Source organism: Aspergillus pseudodeflectus (genome assembly GCF_044049435.1).
Source record: "Aspergillus pseudodeflectus strain CBS 756.74 chromosome Unknown BJX68scaffold_20, whole genome shotgun sequence".
NCBI classification, from domain to species: Eukaryota; Fungi; Ascomycota; class Eurotiomycetes; order Eurotiales; family Aspergillaceae; genus Aspergillus; species Aspergillus pseudodeflectus.
Genome location: NW_027263796.1, coordinates 198,045 through 214,263, shown reverse-complemented (window position 1 = coordinate 214,263; position 16,219 = coordinate 198,045). Strand labels below are relative to the sequence as shown.

The following is a 16,219-nucleotide window of genomic DNA, read 5'->3' as shown; positions in this document are numbered from 1 at the left end:
CTCACTGAATCAGTCCGATATACCCTGCATAGAATCGTGGCGCAGCGTCGCAGGGTCGGCAGTCCGCTAGTCGTAGTTCCAGCAGAGGCGAGGTCCAGCCAGCCTGGACATTCTAGAAAGTGCCGGTCACAACGGGGGGGCAAACCCCAGATTGAGGAGCGCGGCGATCGCTGATAAGGGCGAATTTTAGCCGGTTGCTGTCACCATGTGTAGTTCTGTGCCCTTGTCGTACCCGCATAGGAACGTGTGCAAAAGCGATCAACGACGCGTATTCCTGCTGTCTGATCACAGCTGCATTTTGAAACAGTGAGGCCGAAATGGAATCCGAAACTCCGGTCACCATCAGCATCACCATCGCCATCGTTCAAGACTAGAACGAGAAACATTCCCAGCTACCTTGATCCAAACGATCGGAACGCCACCAGTCCATTTCCTTCAAAACAGCAGATCTTTGACTGGATCCGGAATGAGAAGAGAATGGCTCACGCGAGGATGTGGGCGGTTGAGGTGACGCGAAAGAGGTTGGCAGCGTGGCAGTGCAGCGGGGCCTCGCTTTCCCACTCAACATCTTTCTCTGCACCTCAACTCATCCAAGATCGGGCGGCTCCCCTGTCAGAGCCTGGCGATTCGACTGTGTGAGGCTTGTCCACCCTTTGCCCCTTTGCTTCTCGCCTTCGACTTTGGCTTAGTCGCCTCCGCCGATGTGAAAGCCGCCTTGCTCCGGTTTCGTTCATTCCGCCTCGCTCACACCCTCAGGAATCCCGAAATAGCAGCCAGTTTGACGTTTCAACCATGAATGGGAAATTTGGGTGCCGCTTGTCATGAATGTGCCTCGGACGTCTGGGGAGTCGGGCCAGCACCTCCCTCAGCATCCTCACACCGCAGCTGAGAGCGGGCCTGGCCGGGGGAAGACTGTAACGACAGCCTGCGAACGATGTCGAAGGCGAAAGATTCGGTGTGATGGGGAGACCCCGTGTGCGACATGCCGGCGCTTTCGAATAAACTGTGTGCGCATCCAGAAGAACGACACTCACGCACTGGAGACGCGCGTCCGACAGCTCGAAGCTCAAATTGCCGAATTGACATCAGGACTCGCCGGCACGCAGCCTGAGGATCCAAATGTTCTGACATCGCCGCAGCCATGGACGCCAGATATTCGCCTGATCACTGATTTTGGCTCTCCTGGACCGCCTCTAGGGTTGGACCAGCCCTTTAGCCCATTCGCCGGCAACCCTACGTCTCCAATAGAGATTCCAAGCATCCAAGTAGTCGACTATGCAGACTCATCATCACCAGTATCGCCAGTATCTCTTTCCCCATCGCCATCTCTTCATCCGCTAGTACCAGTACTCCCGAAATCGATGCCTGACAGCCTGGAAACCGGGCTGCGACCAACCAGTTCAGGAACCACAGTATCTCCACCAATAACTGCCTGTCCTTCGCCAAACTATACGACCATGCCATATCTCTCTCCCCGAAGTGTCCCAGGTCCATCAAGATCACGTAGCTCATCCGTTTCATCCCTGAATCTTGACTACGACTGGGCATCCGCACCCGGAGATCTCCCAGTATCCAATTTCGCAGAAAGCAGCCTCGGCGCAAGCATGTTCGAAATGATCCCTAACATGGCCGAAACCACAGCCACGACAGCTCCCTGGACACCGACAAGATTCGAGGCGGAAACCCTGCTGGACAAATACTTTGACCGCACGCAGGGCCACCCGATCCCCGTGCCCCGAAGCAGGCTCTTCGAATTCCTCGACCTAATTGATCTCCCACGTCTGCCTTCCGCCAGAGGCGATACACAAGATCTTCCCTGCTCAATCTCGATGGCACGGTTTCACGTGTACATGTCGATGGCAATCGCGCTTCGGATGGAGACGGAGGGTCGCGCGACGACAATCCATCTGCTGCATAATTGCTACCGGATGGCGCTGGAGGAGGCGCGTGCGCCGACGTTCTGGACACAGGCGTATGGGATCGAGGCTGCGATGCTGGTTATGATCTTTGCGCAGGTTAGTAGTCAGGAGGCGTGATAGCATCTCATCGATAAGAATCAGGTTGGCGTACCGTGTTTTTCTTGTTCAAATAGCGTGGGTGGATTATGGACGACGACATGAATCACGACAATTTTCAAATTCCCCATTGTGCTGCACCACTAGACGCGTGGGAGACCTAATAGGAAGGAGCGACTGTAGTCCACTCTCAAAGACCCGAGATTGTAGGAGCCACGATCCTCTTATAGAACGGAAATGGAAGGTACGCCTGACTGTTCCTGCCTTCTAGTAGAGTGGTCACCTGCCCTGATTGTTTCTCTATAGAGCGTGGACAACACCCGGGCAATATTGCCAAAGTGTTGTCCGCGCTCTGTAGAGAATCAAGCAGTAAATGCCGCTGCCGCAACTGTGTTGCCTTGCCCAGTTTGGCCTCTAACCGGAGTTATTGGTCCACCTGCAATTATTCTGGCTTCCACCGCGGCAATGTACAGTTGTACATGGTGTATTCGAGCGCTGACCGCGACGAAAGTAGTAAAATACGCTTTATGTCGAACACCGATAGAGCCTGCGCCTGCTTCATCTCTAACCCTTGTTTTCTTCAACTCTTTTTTGGCCCCGTTCTAGGCGCATCTGGGATAAGAGAGTCAGGGGCCAGGATGCAGGAAGCAGGAAGCACTGGGTGGGAATGTATATTGGGACCATCATGGCAGCCGAGGCGGCTAGCATCGCGGAATATTGGATTTCATCTATAGCAGCTGACGTGAGAGAGGAAGAAAAAGAAAAGAGAGCCGGGGTCGCGTCCACTGTCGTAAAAAGCCTTTCCAGGAACTGGCCTGATGTTCATTATATCGTCTCATGCCGCCGCCAGGCGAATGTCGTGTAATTTCCTCAGCTTCCTGACGACCTTGGTAGGATTCGACAGATCGACGAAGCGCCATTTCGCGTCTCTGACGACCTTCAGGAACATCCATAATACCACAAACGCGATGAGCTAGATGATGAATAGTCAGTAACACTACGAGGCCGAGTATGCGAGGGATGCACGTACAAAGAGATACCCCGAGAGGAACGGGAATCTGTGGAAGCCCTTCCAGAGAAACGCCCCGTTTGTAACGAGCAAAATGAACAGACACCCGGCAAGAGCCAGATATGCGAGCACGGGCTGCGCGTGGCTACGGTAGGGATAATCGGTAGGATCTTCTCGGTTGAAGCGAGATAGACGTGGAGTCTCCTGCTTCTGTAGGACTTCTTTGTGTCGTTTTATGCAGCGGTAGTAACGAATAAACGCTAGCACTTGGCTCGTCCACACAATCACGACGGCCACGCTTGACATCTGGGCCATGGTCTCTATAAACAGTCCGGTCGGTCTTGTGGTGTCTGTGCCCCCGCGGAGTTGGAGGAAAGGGACCCAGATGAAGGCGACCGCAGAGAAGATCATAGCACGCACGGGTACTCCATATCGACTGGTCCTTCCAAGCCAGGCGAGAAGCCGAAGGTGCCACGGCTGGCTCGCACCTCCGTCTAAACGACTCGTTAGGCCGAAGAGGACTCTTGATGCAACGTAGAGCATGGTGCCGGCGCAGGATATACAGGTAAAGACGAGAAAAACATTCGTAATGTCGGCGAGGTGCGGGATACCGGAATCGACGGCTATTGCGACAATTGCTGAGGTGGTATTTGCTGGGATGACCGTGGATGCATCACAGTCTGGATGGGTCGTTCTGTTGATCCAGCTGAGCCGAGGAAGGTGGCAATGATTCCAAGGTATGTCAAACGAGACAAGCAGGCCACTGAGTGAATACGCAACAGTCGCCAGAACACAGATGTACTTGGTGGAAAACATTATCGTGTTCGCAACTAGCCAGACATTTGGTCCTGGCGAAACTTGTGATTCGGTAGCCTGTGTCCCTCCGCCACCTCGTTTCGGGTCAGGCGCAGACTCAAGAGCCGATGCTGCCACGATCTCGATGCCAATGTAGGCAAATGTGGCTAGGGACAGGCACATTCTACACTGATTAGCTGGTTTTTAGAGAAGAAAGGCGCAGTCCGAGGGGGCTCACAGAAACGCAGTACACCAGTTATCAGCGGCATCCGAATCGAAGACCTTTGCAGAGGACCAATCTATTAATTCGAAATCAGTACGCATTTGGAGTTTCAACCTTGAGACCAAGATTGACCCACTCTTCGCTCCAATGTAGCCTTGTCTCCCTGCTATTTTGGGGTTTAGTATAACTAGACATGGCGCCACAATTCTTCAAAACTCACCTCCGACATTGATCGCAATGAGAATGCCGGCGATCGCCACAAGAAACATGATCTTGATAGTTCCAGCAACCACCTCGATCCAACCGTAAGCCTTGAGCGAATATCAGCTTCTGGACAATCTCTCGATACTGGATTGTTGCGCAAAGATGGGACGATCACATACCTTAACGCCAAGGGCATTGGTTGCGACCAATAGAAGTGGGATCGCGAGATAAATGACGCTACCATCAAGTACCTTATTCCCGCCTGTGCCCGTCCAGAAATCAAACTCTGCGGCGAGCGTGGCTATCAGGGCGCCAAAAGCGACAGCATATGAAAACCTGGGATGCAGGTGAGCGATCTGAGCACAGTCGGAGTCCAAACACATACCAATAAGCGATACCAACGGCGATACCAAGCTCTGCATCTACGAACTCACTCACGAACACGGACATTGCGCCGGGGATTGGCCATATGCATAGCATTTCAGTGATGCATTGCATGACAGCCCAACACAGTAGCCCAACCAGCGAGAAGGCGAGAACCGCTGCCAGAGGGCCCGCAAGTTCGAGGATCTGCCCACCACGCCAGTACAGACCGATCCCAAGTGTGCCGTTCACCGTTATCATCTGCGACAAGTTAGCAATTTCATTTACTCGGCTTCATGCTATCTGTGGGAGTAAAGTGACTGAGATGCGACAGACGATGATATGGATTCCCTTGAGGTCCCTCTTCACCAGCCGATTTGGGCTTGGCGTAGCAATAATGCTGGTGATTTGCGGGGGATTAAGCACATGGCTTGGCTGTGGATTGCCTTGGCCTGACTGGCTTGGAAGATTGTGGAGAGCAACACTCTCCATGGGTCAGGTTCGCTGCAAGTCCACCTTCAGCTTCGTATAGAAGTGTTATGCGCAACGAGTCAGCAGCGTAGTCTACCAAACACTGCAATCTGGGCGGCCGTTGCCTGTAGCATGTAGAGAGACCTGTAGATACAGCTCGGAAGTGAAATAAATATCATTTCCAAAGTGAGGCTTTCACCACCTCTTAGCTGCGCCACAGGGCAAACAAGAGCAAACTCAGCCGCGGAGGTCGCCGGGGGTCGGTACATACTGGAAAAGGAATTGATTGACAAGGCCTAATCTCTCCACCAAAGGCTGAGCTCCATTCACACGACCTGTGCGACGCGATCCTTGCTCTTGTTGCTTTTTCCTTTCTGTCGCCCAGAGGCGGCCACGGCGTTGCCTTCTCTGATGACGTGGCATGGTCAACCGACCGGACTGGGCCGCGTGCCATCTGCCAGAGCAATGGAGTTCACTGAGGTGAGAAGGAGGCTCTGTCCCCGTCTGGCTTTTTAAGTGACTTGGGGGCCCTGGATCGCTGACACAGCCCCGATACCCCACTCCTTTTGGCACCCCAGATCAGCCCCTCGTCCACCCTATCATCCTGCGGGAACCCAAGCAAATAACCTCATTAAAGTCGCCAATGTTGGAACAAAACGTTACGAGTCGGTATCTGAGAAGGAGACGCTTGGAGCAACTCCTCAAGGAGCTGTTCCCTGGCGTAGCCGATTTCAACATTCGTGTACCTAAACCACACCCTCTTGGCTCCACCTATCCAACTAACAGCATGGGCTTAGATGAGGGAGGACCAGTGGCTGTTCACTGCCCCGAGATTGGTGACAGATGTGAGTTCCACTCCCAGGTTTGCCGGCAGAATAAATTCGCTAACCTACATCTTCCTTGCCCTCTCGTTGAATAGGATGAGCTCGAGTAGGTTAACTTGTAAAAAGATCCAAAGGAGCCTCTGTGCTGATGCGCGAATATCACTTTATTAGGTTGGCCTGGGACTAGTGTTACCAGAAAGCTGTCGCATTCGTGGACAAAGCAATCATGCCTAGCTGTCGTGGTTCTCGATTCCTACTCCAATAACATTCTCCAATAACATTCTCATTCTCCTGCTGTTCACCCCAAATTTATAGATCCCTGGCTGCCCTTTACCGGCCAGTGCGGCGATTATAACACATTCTTCCCCATTGGCTTCGTAGAGCATTAGAGTAAGGTGATCGTCTTCTGAGAGATGTGGAAGGAATCCAAGTTCGCGAGGGCGGAGGTGAGGTATTTTCATCTCTAGTAGGACCATTCGATGATTTGCCGTTTTGCGTGCCAACAAGAACAGCTTTGCATCATTGGCGGACACTATCACCTTCCTTAGGCGGTAGCCTTTGATATCTTTTCTGATGGTGGTAGTATGGCCTTCTCCTCTCATGTCGTGTATATACAATTGTCGTTCATGAATTACGACAGCACAAGTAGTACTTGCATGACTGAACGGGGAGAACGTCGTGAGGAGACGGGCGGTACTGTCAAGACCCTGTTAATTTCGTGTTAGCCAACGGGATTCCGTACTTCAGGCAGGGAAGAGTATCGCAAAAGCTCACCTGGGACTCAACTTTCAGAATATGCACATCTTTTTCACGCAGATCAACATGAACGACCTGAACCTGGTTCTCTCCACCCATTGGCATCAGCGGGGGCAAAACGACGAAGTAGATATGACGTTCATTATGGAAGCAAAGTCTGGTAATGTCCTCGGCTGCCCAGCTCAAAGGGTAATCCCACCCGGTTGAGGCAGGGTTATGCAAATGACTTGCGGAGGACTGCTGGGAGAGGTCTCCATCGGCGGACCTTAGCCTATCGCGAAAAATTAGTTGATGATTATTTTCAACTCCCAACGAACTAGGACTGACTGTTTTGCAATGCGTATTAATCTCAGGATTGGGACAGCAAATAGTGAACTTGGCTTCCCCGCAGTGTCACTAGCCTTGAGTATGCAAAGAAAGGTACCGCTATCTGGTGAGATTGCGAGCTTGCTAATTGCTGGCCATGGTTGCTCAACCTCGTATGGGTTGGTGAGGTTGCGCTCTCCAAGGTCGAAAATGTAGCACTTCATCCATAACCCAGATTAGACACTTTTCACTCATTCTCACACTGATAAACGACTTACATGAAACGTAGGTTCAGTAGTAGAAGCCACCAGATATTTTTCTGTAAGGCGAATGCTTCTCCAGTAGAAGCTTTGGCTTTCCAGTGTGTATTTTTGTTGTGATTGTCTAACGTTTCCAACTGCGAAAGAAAGAGAATCTACCGAGTACAGAGAAATCTCGCGATCCGTCCAGTAGGCTACGAGCGAAGAGTCCGGGGATATTTGGCAGCCCTTCGCGGCCTCAACGTCAGAGAGGCACCAAAAGTCGACGTCTGTATCACAGGGATCGGTTCTTGTAACAGTTAGCAAGTTAGGGGAGCCATTTCGGACGAGGTCAACTATGCTATGCCACGGCGGCTTGTTACCTGAAAATGCGCCTGCGCCTTCGGTCTTCGCCGTCCTTCTCTAGAGGACGACCTGGTGGTACACCCTGAACAGACTCTTCCAGCTTGCAGTAGTCACCGAACGCGGCGGACAGAACTTCTTTCACGTCATTCGCAGAACATCGCTTGCTTTGGTCCACCTTAAAGGTGTTGTTCTCGACGCATCTTAGCACGCGAAAGAAAATTTCTCCCTCCAGATGATTCCAGTTGTTCGCTGCTTGGATGAGTTGCGTATGTGTTCTGGTGACGACTGGGTTGATTCTCGCAGGCAGAGCCCCTCGACTTGGAAGAAAGAATGTATCGTACTGGACGGCGTCGGCATGATTCCTTCTCTCTGCCGCGTATTGGCCGACCCCCTTACCTCCTGATCCCATGTAACACAGTAAAACACTCAAAACACAGCCTAGCGACCAAACGTCACTCTCAGCCTTCATATTACGCCCCCTCGCCACTGACTCGGGCGCTAGATACGTTCCTTCTCCGCGCGCATTGCGAGTACCTGACGCGGAGCCACGATCCGGCTGGGAGCGTCGAACAAACCATCTATTCACGTCTTTCTCTCGCGTTCTGATCTTGATCCGCGACATCCCAAAGTCACTAAGCTTCCAGATATTGCAGAATGGTTCTCGATCTGTTGGCCGCTCTCTGAAAATCAAGATGTTAGCAGGTTTCAGATCCATGTGGTAACAGGCCAAATCATCTCCCATCCCCTCGTGCAGAAAGCGCAGCCCTTCTGCGAGGCCCATAGCACAGCGGATTAAGTCTTTCCGCTCCTCGATGCTGTTGGGTCGCGCTTCGTGGTTTTCCGTCATGTACTCCCAGAGGTCACAAAGTGCCAGGGGCATGAAAAGACTGTAAACGTTTCGACCAAACTCGAGGCTTCCCAGGGTTTTCAGGATGTTTGGACAGAAGCCTGAACCGGAGGAGCGGGAGAGGATTTTTTCCATGATCTCTCGTTCAATTGAGGCATCGCTGCTAAGTTCGTAGTCTTTGCGAGCGACCTCTAGAGGCTCTCCATCCCCGGTTTGCTCTCCTAGGCCAGGAAAGTGACCCTTCGCAATTTTAACTTTGAATACACGACCAAAACTCCCTTTCCCGATACTGTGCTCTTCAAGGTATGGGAGACGTCGGTGTTCAATGTCTTCGACTTGCTCGTGTTTGTTGCGGAAGATCACCGGACAGAAGTAGGCCTGTTTGCCAGAGAATTTGTCTGCAGCAATTGGGTCTTGATTGAACAATGTGTCGAGGTTGTGCGGTGAGACAGGCAGAGTGCAAATGCTCAGATCTCTGGAGCCCGCTGCCTTTGTGGTCTCGCTGGCGACGAGTTTCAACACGGCAGTTCTGGCTGCCGTAATAGAGCACCCTGAAATGATGACAACCGCGAAGAATCTCGGAAGTTCGCGTTCCTTAATGCGCGCGACGAAGTCCTCCTTGGAGATGTCCAATGTAAAATGCCCAGGCTCAAGAAGACTGTCGTAAAAGCGTCTGAGACTCTCAGTGTTGAGGACTTGCTCGGCCGTGCCAACAGGTGCAAAGCGAAGAGCCTCACTCTCTTTCCTCTCGAGCTTTGAGTATACTTCTCTGTAGATGTCCTGATGGAGCTTCTCGTACGCGTCTAACCCCATCTTTGCGCAGATGCTGGATCGCTATCGCTGAGACATTGCGACCGAAGAGACCTCGACGGCTGAGGCCGGAAATTCACAAGTCACATGTTGACTGACTAGCGTGTCCTGCTGTCAATGAGACTGCATACATTTGCAGAGCCTTGTCATTGCGCGTGGTTGGGCCACGGTTTGCTTTTTCTTAAAAGGAAACTCGCGCCCGATTTTGGGGAGCCTTACAGGCCTTGTCGCCTTGCTGCCTGACTGCCTGACAATTTCCTCGCAGCTGCAGGCAGATGCGACCAGTTGCTCTTTCCTTCCCCAAACAAACAGCGATCCCGTGTCACTCAGACATGAATTTTTGCGATGGAAAAGCTCAGATACATTACATTCACTGATTGAAAGAGACGACTATGCGACCAGCCACTTGTCCCCTCCTCAACTTGTCCACAGCCTCCGGCAGCCGATCGATCGGATACACCTCGCAAATCTGCTGAAGCTTGCCCCTCCGTGCGAAATCCAGCGCCCGTGCCGTATCATGTCGGCTTCCTACCAGAGTACCCTGAATGCGCGTGTTTCTGAAGAGCAGAAGGTTGGGATCGACTGGGATCGTCATTGTCCCCGCAGGCGCGATTCCAATGCACATCACCGCGCCTCCAACCCGTTGCCCAAGGTAGGCTAGAGCAGTGGGATACGCCGCCTGCGCTGTGACAAAGACTCCGTGACCACCAATTCCGTCTGCTATCTTGATGACTGCCGCAGCAGTATCGGCCTCTTTCTTGAAATCAACAAACGCCTCAGCGCCCATCTTCAGCGCCAAGGCGCGTTTATCGTCGCCAGTGTCTACGACAATAGGCCGCATACCCATGGCGTAGGCGAGCTGGACTCCTTGAATACCTACACCACCGCCTCCACCGGGAAACACTGCCCAGTCACCTGGCTGGAGACGAGACTCGGTAAGAGATCGATATATAGTGGAGGCACTGCACATCACAGGAGCGGCGATCTCATCCGGAATCCCGTCTGGGATGGGTGATGCATACCGGCGGGAGACACAATGTATTGCTGGTAGGTTCCTGCTTCTTGTTAGCAGATTGTCGCTCACAAAAGCCAGGGATATATTACCTGGCACCATCAGACCAGTGTGAATTGCACTGCTACAATAAGTCTCCTTGTCGCTCAAGCAATGCGCGCATGTTCCGCAAGTATCCATCATCGGCTTGATACCTGCACGGTCGCCCAGCTTCCAATTTTTGACATTCTCTCCGATTTTAACTACGACGCCGGCACCCTCGTGCCCCGGCGATCGCACTCCGAAGGTCGACATGGAAATGCCAAGGTCATCAAGCATATAGTGGACATCGGACTGGCAAAGCCCGGTGACGTTGAGCTTGATGAGAATGTCATTCGGACCTGGCGACCGGTTAGCTCACTAACGATGCCTGGTAGTCCAAGTCTCCTACCAGGCTGAGGTACTGGAACCGTCTCCACCCTGACCCTAAAGTCGGGTCCCGCATTCTCGATCACGCCAGCTTTACAGTGAGTGGGGATATTGTACGAAGGAGTGACCGAGCCCATCCTGAGAATGTTTATGTCGCCCTGTGAGATATACCTTTCATGCGAAGTCATCCCTTTCCACGGATATGTGGCGATTTCTTTATAGTACTCGGCTTGTCGCAACACCCGAGGTTCCCCTCATTCTCCCCCTCAATGCTACGATCAGGTAAGGTATCTGATTGGAAGAATGACGCATTGACTATTTTTATTACTTACATCATGAATGAGAGTCCAAAAGCGCCCAACCCAATGTGGCAACTATCAACAGTGAGAAGAAAATGGTGAGAATTGCGGCGCCCACCCGGTCACCTGTCGTGATCGAACGGGTGAAGATATGGGCCGGTGGAGGTGGGGGATTCTCCGACCCGGCTGCTGGATTGCCTTTACTTGTACCCCCATGCTCCTGCGAGACGGGTGGATCAACCTTCTCGATTAGTGTTGACTGGATCACTTCCAGCGCGGCCATCTGTTGGCCTACATCATTCAGCTCCCCGGAATACCTCTGCTCAGTCCACTTCAACCCGCAAATGCCATCTCTAGGACCACCTGTGCACGCCTTTGCTGCGGCATTTGCTGAGGCGCGCAACTTTGGCATCACTAGATCATAGGAAAAGGGTGCAAACTGGGTGGAGGCGGCCATCCAGCGCGCAAGATATCCTTTAAAGGAGCGTTGGTCGACCTCGCAGGTATCAACAGGTTCGCAGGCTCGCTCGTACATGACATCTTTTGGCTCTTCCGCGAAGAAAACGTTCGCGCCAGCTATTATGCCCTCTGTGCGTTCCTTCCAGACTGGGTCGCCGTTCGTCTATTACTGTCAGCTCATGCAGCCCACAAGTATTCGGGGAGAACAGACAAAGTTATACATCGCCGCAGCACCTAACAAATACACCCCTGGGTTGTATGTCCACTGGATATGGTCTAGCTCTACACAGTTCTTTGTGTCGTCCGCACCGTCATAGAAGGCATAGTCATCGGTCATGAAGCCAACCTCGCGTGTCCAGTCCCACACCTTGATCGCCCAGTCTGCATACGTCTGGTTCCCGGTGTATCGCGCCAGTCTAGCCGCCAGGTTGAAGAAACACCCGTTCGAGATTGTGTTTTTATAATTGTATCCGCCGTTCCACGTAAATATCTGCCATCGCAGTCCTCCGTTGCAACTCGATGTATCCCATCGCCAAGCCTGTGTGTTGAAGGTCGCTTGTGCCATCTCAAGCCAATCTGCACCTTTACTCGGTGGGCTGGGGAAGTTTCGCTCGGCTGCGGACATGGCCGCAAAGGCCCAGAACCCCTGGTCATCGTTACCTTCTGTTCGTGTCTGGTTGTTCGGCATGAATGTTCCCGACTCCCCGGCTTGCCATACGAGGCCTTGCGTGACAAGGTCGTTCCATTGATCATCTCCCGTATAGAACCAGTAGTCGACCAACGCGCTGAACATCGCCCCTGCTTCCCACCAGTAATACGGATCGGGAAGGTTACCGGGGACGTCACCAGGCTGGTTGCCGGTGTAGTGCTCGAGCATTACTTTGGCGATGTCGTGACATGCTTTCTTGACGGAGGCTGCACCTGTTAGTGGCTGCTGGGTGATGGGCATCGAATTCCTCACCAGGATCATCCAGCTGCAATTCGATTGCCTGGACGTGTACCAGGGTAATTAGTAATAGTTGCCATAATGTTCTCATCGTCGTCGAATCTCTGGAAGGCCCATCCGCAACCAGTGACTGAAAAGAAAAGGGTCAATCAAGGGGTACTAGATCTGTTATATGATTGATGCCAATGTTGATGTCAGATGCGCACATTCCAGAGGAAGGAATGTTGTATCGGAGCACCCTTGGCCAGACCACCCAACCTTACGCCAAAGCTGCTTCAATCATAACATCTGGCGACTCGGCTGAGAGCCTGGCCTAACCAAGTCTATTTTCCCCATTGCCCAATAATTTTTCCTTTCTCCTCGATAAGATTTTCGGGACTGGTGTCCTATCCGCCAGGGACCGGAAAAATCTTCCACATTCCAGTCTTTCTTCATTTGTCTCAGCGCTTCATCCCTTCTTCGAGCGGAATCCATGCCTGCAATTGACCTTGTTGTCAAAGGGATAGATGAGATCGACAAACATGACAGCAGAAGCGGACAAGGCAGCTGCTTAGCCACGGAGCATCTAGCTACCTCTATTGTAGAGCAGATCCCTACCGCGACGGGGGTAGCGTGTGTAACACATCTCCAGCTGCTGCTCACAAGCAAACTTCCCCTCGTGTTACTCCATCTCTCCTCCGCCTTTGTCCACCTTCCCCAGCCACGATGCCATATCCGCACTTGGCCCTCATTCTCCTCTCGGCCATGGCTATGGCCCTCCAGTCTCCCGGGGATCAGGTTTCCATTGCCGGATGGCACCTCCAGTCCACACACGCCGTCACCGGCGACCTCACTCCCTGGTCTCTTCCACACGCGAACGTCTCCACTTGGAACCGAATTAGTGGCCCCGCGACAGTCCTCGGCGGGTTGCTCGAGAGCAATGTCTACAACGAAACCGATCTCTTTTACAGCGACCATCTCGCAGGCCTGTCCAAATCCGATTTCAGCGTTCCATGGCTCTACCGCGAAGAATTCTCACTGTCTCCGTTCGCTGCTGATCAGCACCTATTGCTCAAAACACACGGAATAAGCTCAAAAGCCGACATCTTCTTCAACGGCGCACAGATCGCTTCCAACGAGATCCAGAAGGGATCTTATGCTGGACGCTCGTACGACCTTACACCGCATGTGCTCGTAGGACAAAACGCGCTTCTCATCAAGGCATATCCGACCAGTTATCGTGATGACTTTGCACTAGGATGGGTTGACTGGAATCCACATCCTCCTGACTCAGGTACTGGAGTTTGGCGCAACGTTGAGCTAAAGCTTACGGGGCCTGTGTCGATATCGTCGCCGCGCGTCACGACAAACTTTACCTCCGACCAGTCTACGTCTTCGGTTGTTGTGACGGTCACGACTGACGTCCAGAATTATGGTGACTCTGCTGTGGACGTTACCATACGCGGCTCGATTCATTCGCCAGATTCAGCGAAGGCCATTGATTTCTCACAGTTCGTTCACCTACCTGGGCGCACCAACTCGACTGTAAGTCTAAATGCGACGATTGACAATCCGCAAATCTGGTGGCCTGCAACCTGGGGCGCTCAGCCGCTGTATAATGTCAGTCTGAACGCCTCAATCCCATCCGGGGCCATATCTGATGTCGCTCCTTTGACTAATTTCGGCATCCGTCACGTCGTTTCGTCTCTGAACGCACACAATGATGTCGCGTTCACCATCAATGGTCAGCCTTTCCAGGTCCGCGGAGCTGGCTACGCCCCTGACATTTTCTTGCGCTTCGATATCAAGCGTCTGGAGAACATTTTCCAGTATGTGCTCGACATGGGACTGAATACCGTTCGGCTAGAAGGGAAGCAGGAACATCCGGAGCTATATGATCTTGCCGACCACATGGGTCTGATGGTGATAGCAGGCTGGGAATGCTGCGATAAGTGGGAAGCTTGGAAGGTTAGCCTTCACTCACTCCCTTCATCTGTCTATTCGCGTCTCTCTAACCTTCTTACGTCTAGTACAACGACGACTCCCCCGGTACCCAATGGCAAAACCAAGACTACGCCATCGCCCACGCCTCCATGCTCCACGAAGCGGAAATGATGCAGCCACACCCATCCCTCCTCGCCTTCCTTATCGGCTCCGACTACTGGCCCGACGAACGCGCAACAGACCTCTACCTCTCCGCCCTCCGCTCAATGGACTGGCCGAACCCTGTCATTGCGTCGGCAAGCATGCGCGGCCACCCGAGCCAGCTCCCACCATCCGGTATGAAGATGGACGGACCATATGACTGGGTTCCCCCGAATTACTGGTACGGTAACTCGCTCGGCGCGGCATTTGGGTTTGGCTCGGAGCAGGGCGCTGGCGTGGGGACGCCTGAGCTCTCTAGTCTTAGGAAATTCTTGTCTGATTCGGACCTTAAGGCGCTCTGGTCTAGTCCAAATGCTGGGCAGTATCACCTCGCGCCAGAGAATGGGATATTTTATACACGCAAGATCTATAACAATGCTCTCTCGAAGCGATATGGCCAGGCCAAGAGTTTGGAGGAGTACGTCTTCAAGGCACAAGTGATGGACTACGAAGCGACACGCGCCGAGTTCGAGGCATTTTCCGCCCGCCAGAATGCCTCTCGTCCGGCGACGGGAGTTGTATACTGGATGCTCAACAGCGCCTGGCCGAGTCTTCACTGGCAGCTCTTCGACTACTATCTCCAACCCGCCGGCGCATTCTTCGGGGCCAAGGCTGGCGCGAGGGAGGAGCACGTCGCCTATGATTATGAATCGCGAAGCGTCTACATAATCAATCATTCTCTGAAGTCGAGCGGTGCTCGACACATCACCGTCGACCTGATCTCCAGCAACGGCACTCAACTTCTGCACCGCGAAGCGAATACCGAGACTGCTCCCCTCTCATCGAAGGAGATCGTCCAAATCCCAGAAGTTTCGACTATTCTCAAAGACACAATCGGCTTCCTGCGACTAACCTTATCAGACACCTCCACCGAACCCCTCAGCCGCAACGTCTACTGGCTCACGGCACAAAACGACGTTCTCGACTGGGATAATTCAGAATGGTACACGACACCCGTAACCACCTTCGCCGATTTCACCGCTCTCAGCTCTTTGAAACCAGCTACGGTCGTGGCGACTGCCACAGCTCTCGTCGATGACACGTCGCGTGTTTCTGGTCTTAGCTCCGTCGAGGTCACCCTGGAGAACCAGAACGATGTCCCGGCGTTCTTTATCCGCTTGGCTATCCTTGATTCGAAGACGAGGGAGGAAAATGCGCCTGTGTTCTGGTCGGATAATTATGTTACTTTGTTTCCGAGGGAGAGATTGCGCTTGATCGTGAGGGTTCGCGAGGGAAGTAAGTGGGTGGTTACGATAAGGGTTGGGAGTGGAAAAGAGCAGGACGTGAAGTCTAAGTGAGCAACAACGAGCATCTGCGATGATATGTTGGGCGATACTTCATGTTTTTACTGTGCGTTTGTCAGATTCGATCTGTCTGATTGTTCTGGGTTATCTACGGGATTGGGAGAGAAAATGCATTTCGGTGCCGGCGTAAGTAGGAGGATGGTCATTTCAGCGGCGCATTACGGAGCTTAGGATGTAGCATATTTAAATACATCGAATTCAACGGGTTCATGTCAGGATACCAGTGCGCAAAGCCATGGTTGTGCCTTCCGGCCTATACGAGCCGCAAGATATATTTCGCTCTGATCGCGAAACTACAAGATCTCTGAGAGAATAATCACTCCCAGTGCACCGAAAATCGCTATTGATCGGAGACATCAGAGAGATCGCGCGCAAGAACATGCTCTTCTTATCAAACGCAGAGAAGATCACCCTTTTAGTGCGTGCAACTTGATCAGTT

The 16,219-nt window shown here is 52.6% G+C and overlaps 5 protein-coding genes across 5 annotated transcripts; 2 read left to right on the top strand and 3 right to left on the bottom strand.

Annotated features, from left to right (window-relative positions):
- Positions 1–591: 591 nt before the first annotated feature.
- On the top strand, positions 592–2,265 carry BJX68DRAFT_91033 (Zn(II)2Cys6 transcription factor domain-containing protein). The gene has a single exon (XM_071049996.1). The coding sequence runs from the start codon at positions 822–824 to the stop codon at positions 2,034–2,036; it is 1,215 nt and encodes a 404-aa protein (XP_070899306.1). The 5' UTR covers positions 592–821; the 3' UTR covers positions 2,037–2,265.
- A 423-nt stretch (positions 2,266–2,688) lies between these two features.
- Positions 2,689–5,211, bottom strand: BJX68DRAFT_236952 (amino acid permease-domain-containing protein). Its single transcript, XM_071040091.1, has 8 exons — positions 4,946–5,211; positions 4,632–4,870; positions 4,426–4,582; positions 4,263–4,353; positions 4,179–4,208; positions 4,058–4,118; positions 3,046–4,003; positions 2,689–2,988 (listed from the first exon to the last, which is right to left on the bottom strand). Exons 1-8 carry the CDS (start codon positions 5,099–5,101, stop codon positions 2,851–2,853), a joined length of 1,830 nt encoding a protein of 609 aa, XP_070899305.1. The 5' UTR covers positions 5,102–5,211; the 3' UTR covers positions 2,689–2,850.
- Positions 5,212–6,134: 923 nt separating this feature from the next.
- BJX68DRAFT_255167 (protein kinase family protein) lies at positions 6,135–9,231 on the bottom strand (the record flags this gene model as incomplete). The annotated part of the gene is made up of 5 exons (XM_071043001.1): positions 6,135–6,611; positions 6,679–6,931; positions 6,988–7,184; positions 7,245–7,561; positions 7,686–9,231. 5 exons carry the CDS (start codon positions 9,229–9,231, stop codon positions 6,135–6,137), a joined length of 2,790 nt encoding a protein of 929 aa, XP_070899304.1.
- A 367-nt stretch (positions 9,232–9,598) lies between these two features.
- BJX68DRAFT_255166 (glycosyl hydrolase family 76-domain-containing protein) lies at positions 9,599–12,443 on the bottom strand (the record flags this gene model as incomplete). The annotated part of the gene is made up of 5 exons (XM_071043000.1): positions 9,599–10,620; positions 10,671–10,786; positions 11,031–11,569; positions 11,618–12,321; positions 12,368–12,443. 5 exons carry the CDS (start codon positions 12,441–12,443, stop codon positions 9,599–9,601), a joined length of 2,457 nt encoding a protein of 818 aa, XP_070899303.1.
- Positions 12,444–13,055: 612 nt separating this feature from the next.
- BJX68DRAFT_275757 (putative glycosyl hydrolase) lies at positions 13,056–15,955 on the top strand (the record flags this gene model as incomplete). The annotated part of the gene is made up of 2 exons (XM_071047911.1): positions 13,056–14,299; positions 14,362–15,955. Coding segments are annotated over 2 exons (2,657 nt in total), but the record flags the coding sequence as incomplete, so codon positions are not given.
- Positions 15,956–16,219: the final 264 nt, after the last annotated feature.

Coding starts and splice junctions, on each gene's coding strand:
- BJX68DRAFT_91033 (XM_071049996.1), top strand. CDS start 822: ATGAATGTGCCTCGGACGTCTGGGGAGTCGGGCCAGCACCTCCCTCAG.
- BJX68DRAFT_236952 (XM_071040091.1), bottom strand. CDS start 5,101: ATGGAGAGTGTTGCTCTCCACAATCTTCCAAGCCAGTCAGGCCAAGGC. Junction 4,871..4,945: donor TCAAGGGAATCCATATCATC/GTCTGTCGCATC, acceptor AACTTGTCGCAG/ATGATAACGGTGAACGGCAC. Junction 4,004..4,057: donor AACTGGTGTACTGCGTTTCT/GTGAGCCCCCTC, acceptor TAATCAGTGTAG/AATGTGCCTGTCCCTAGCCA.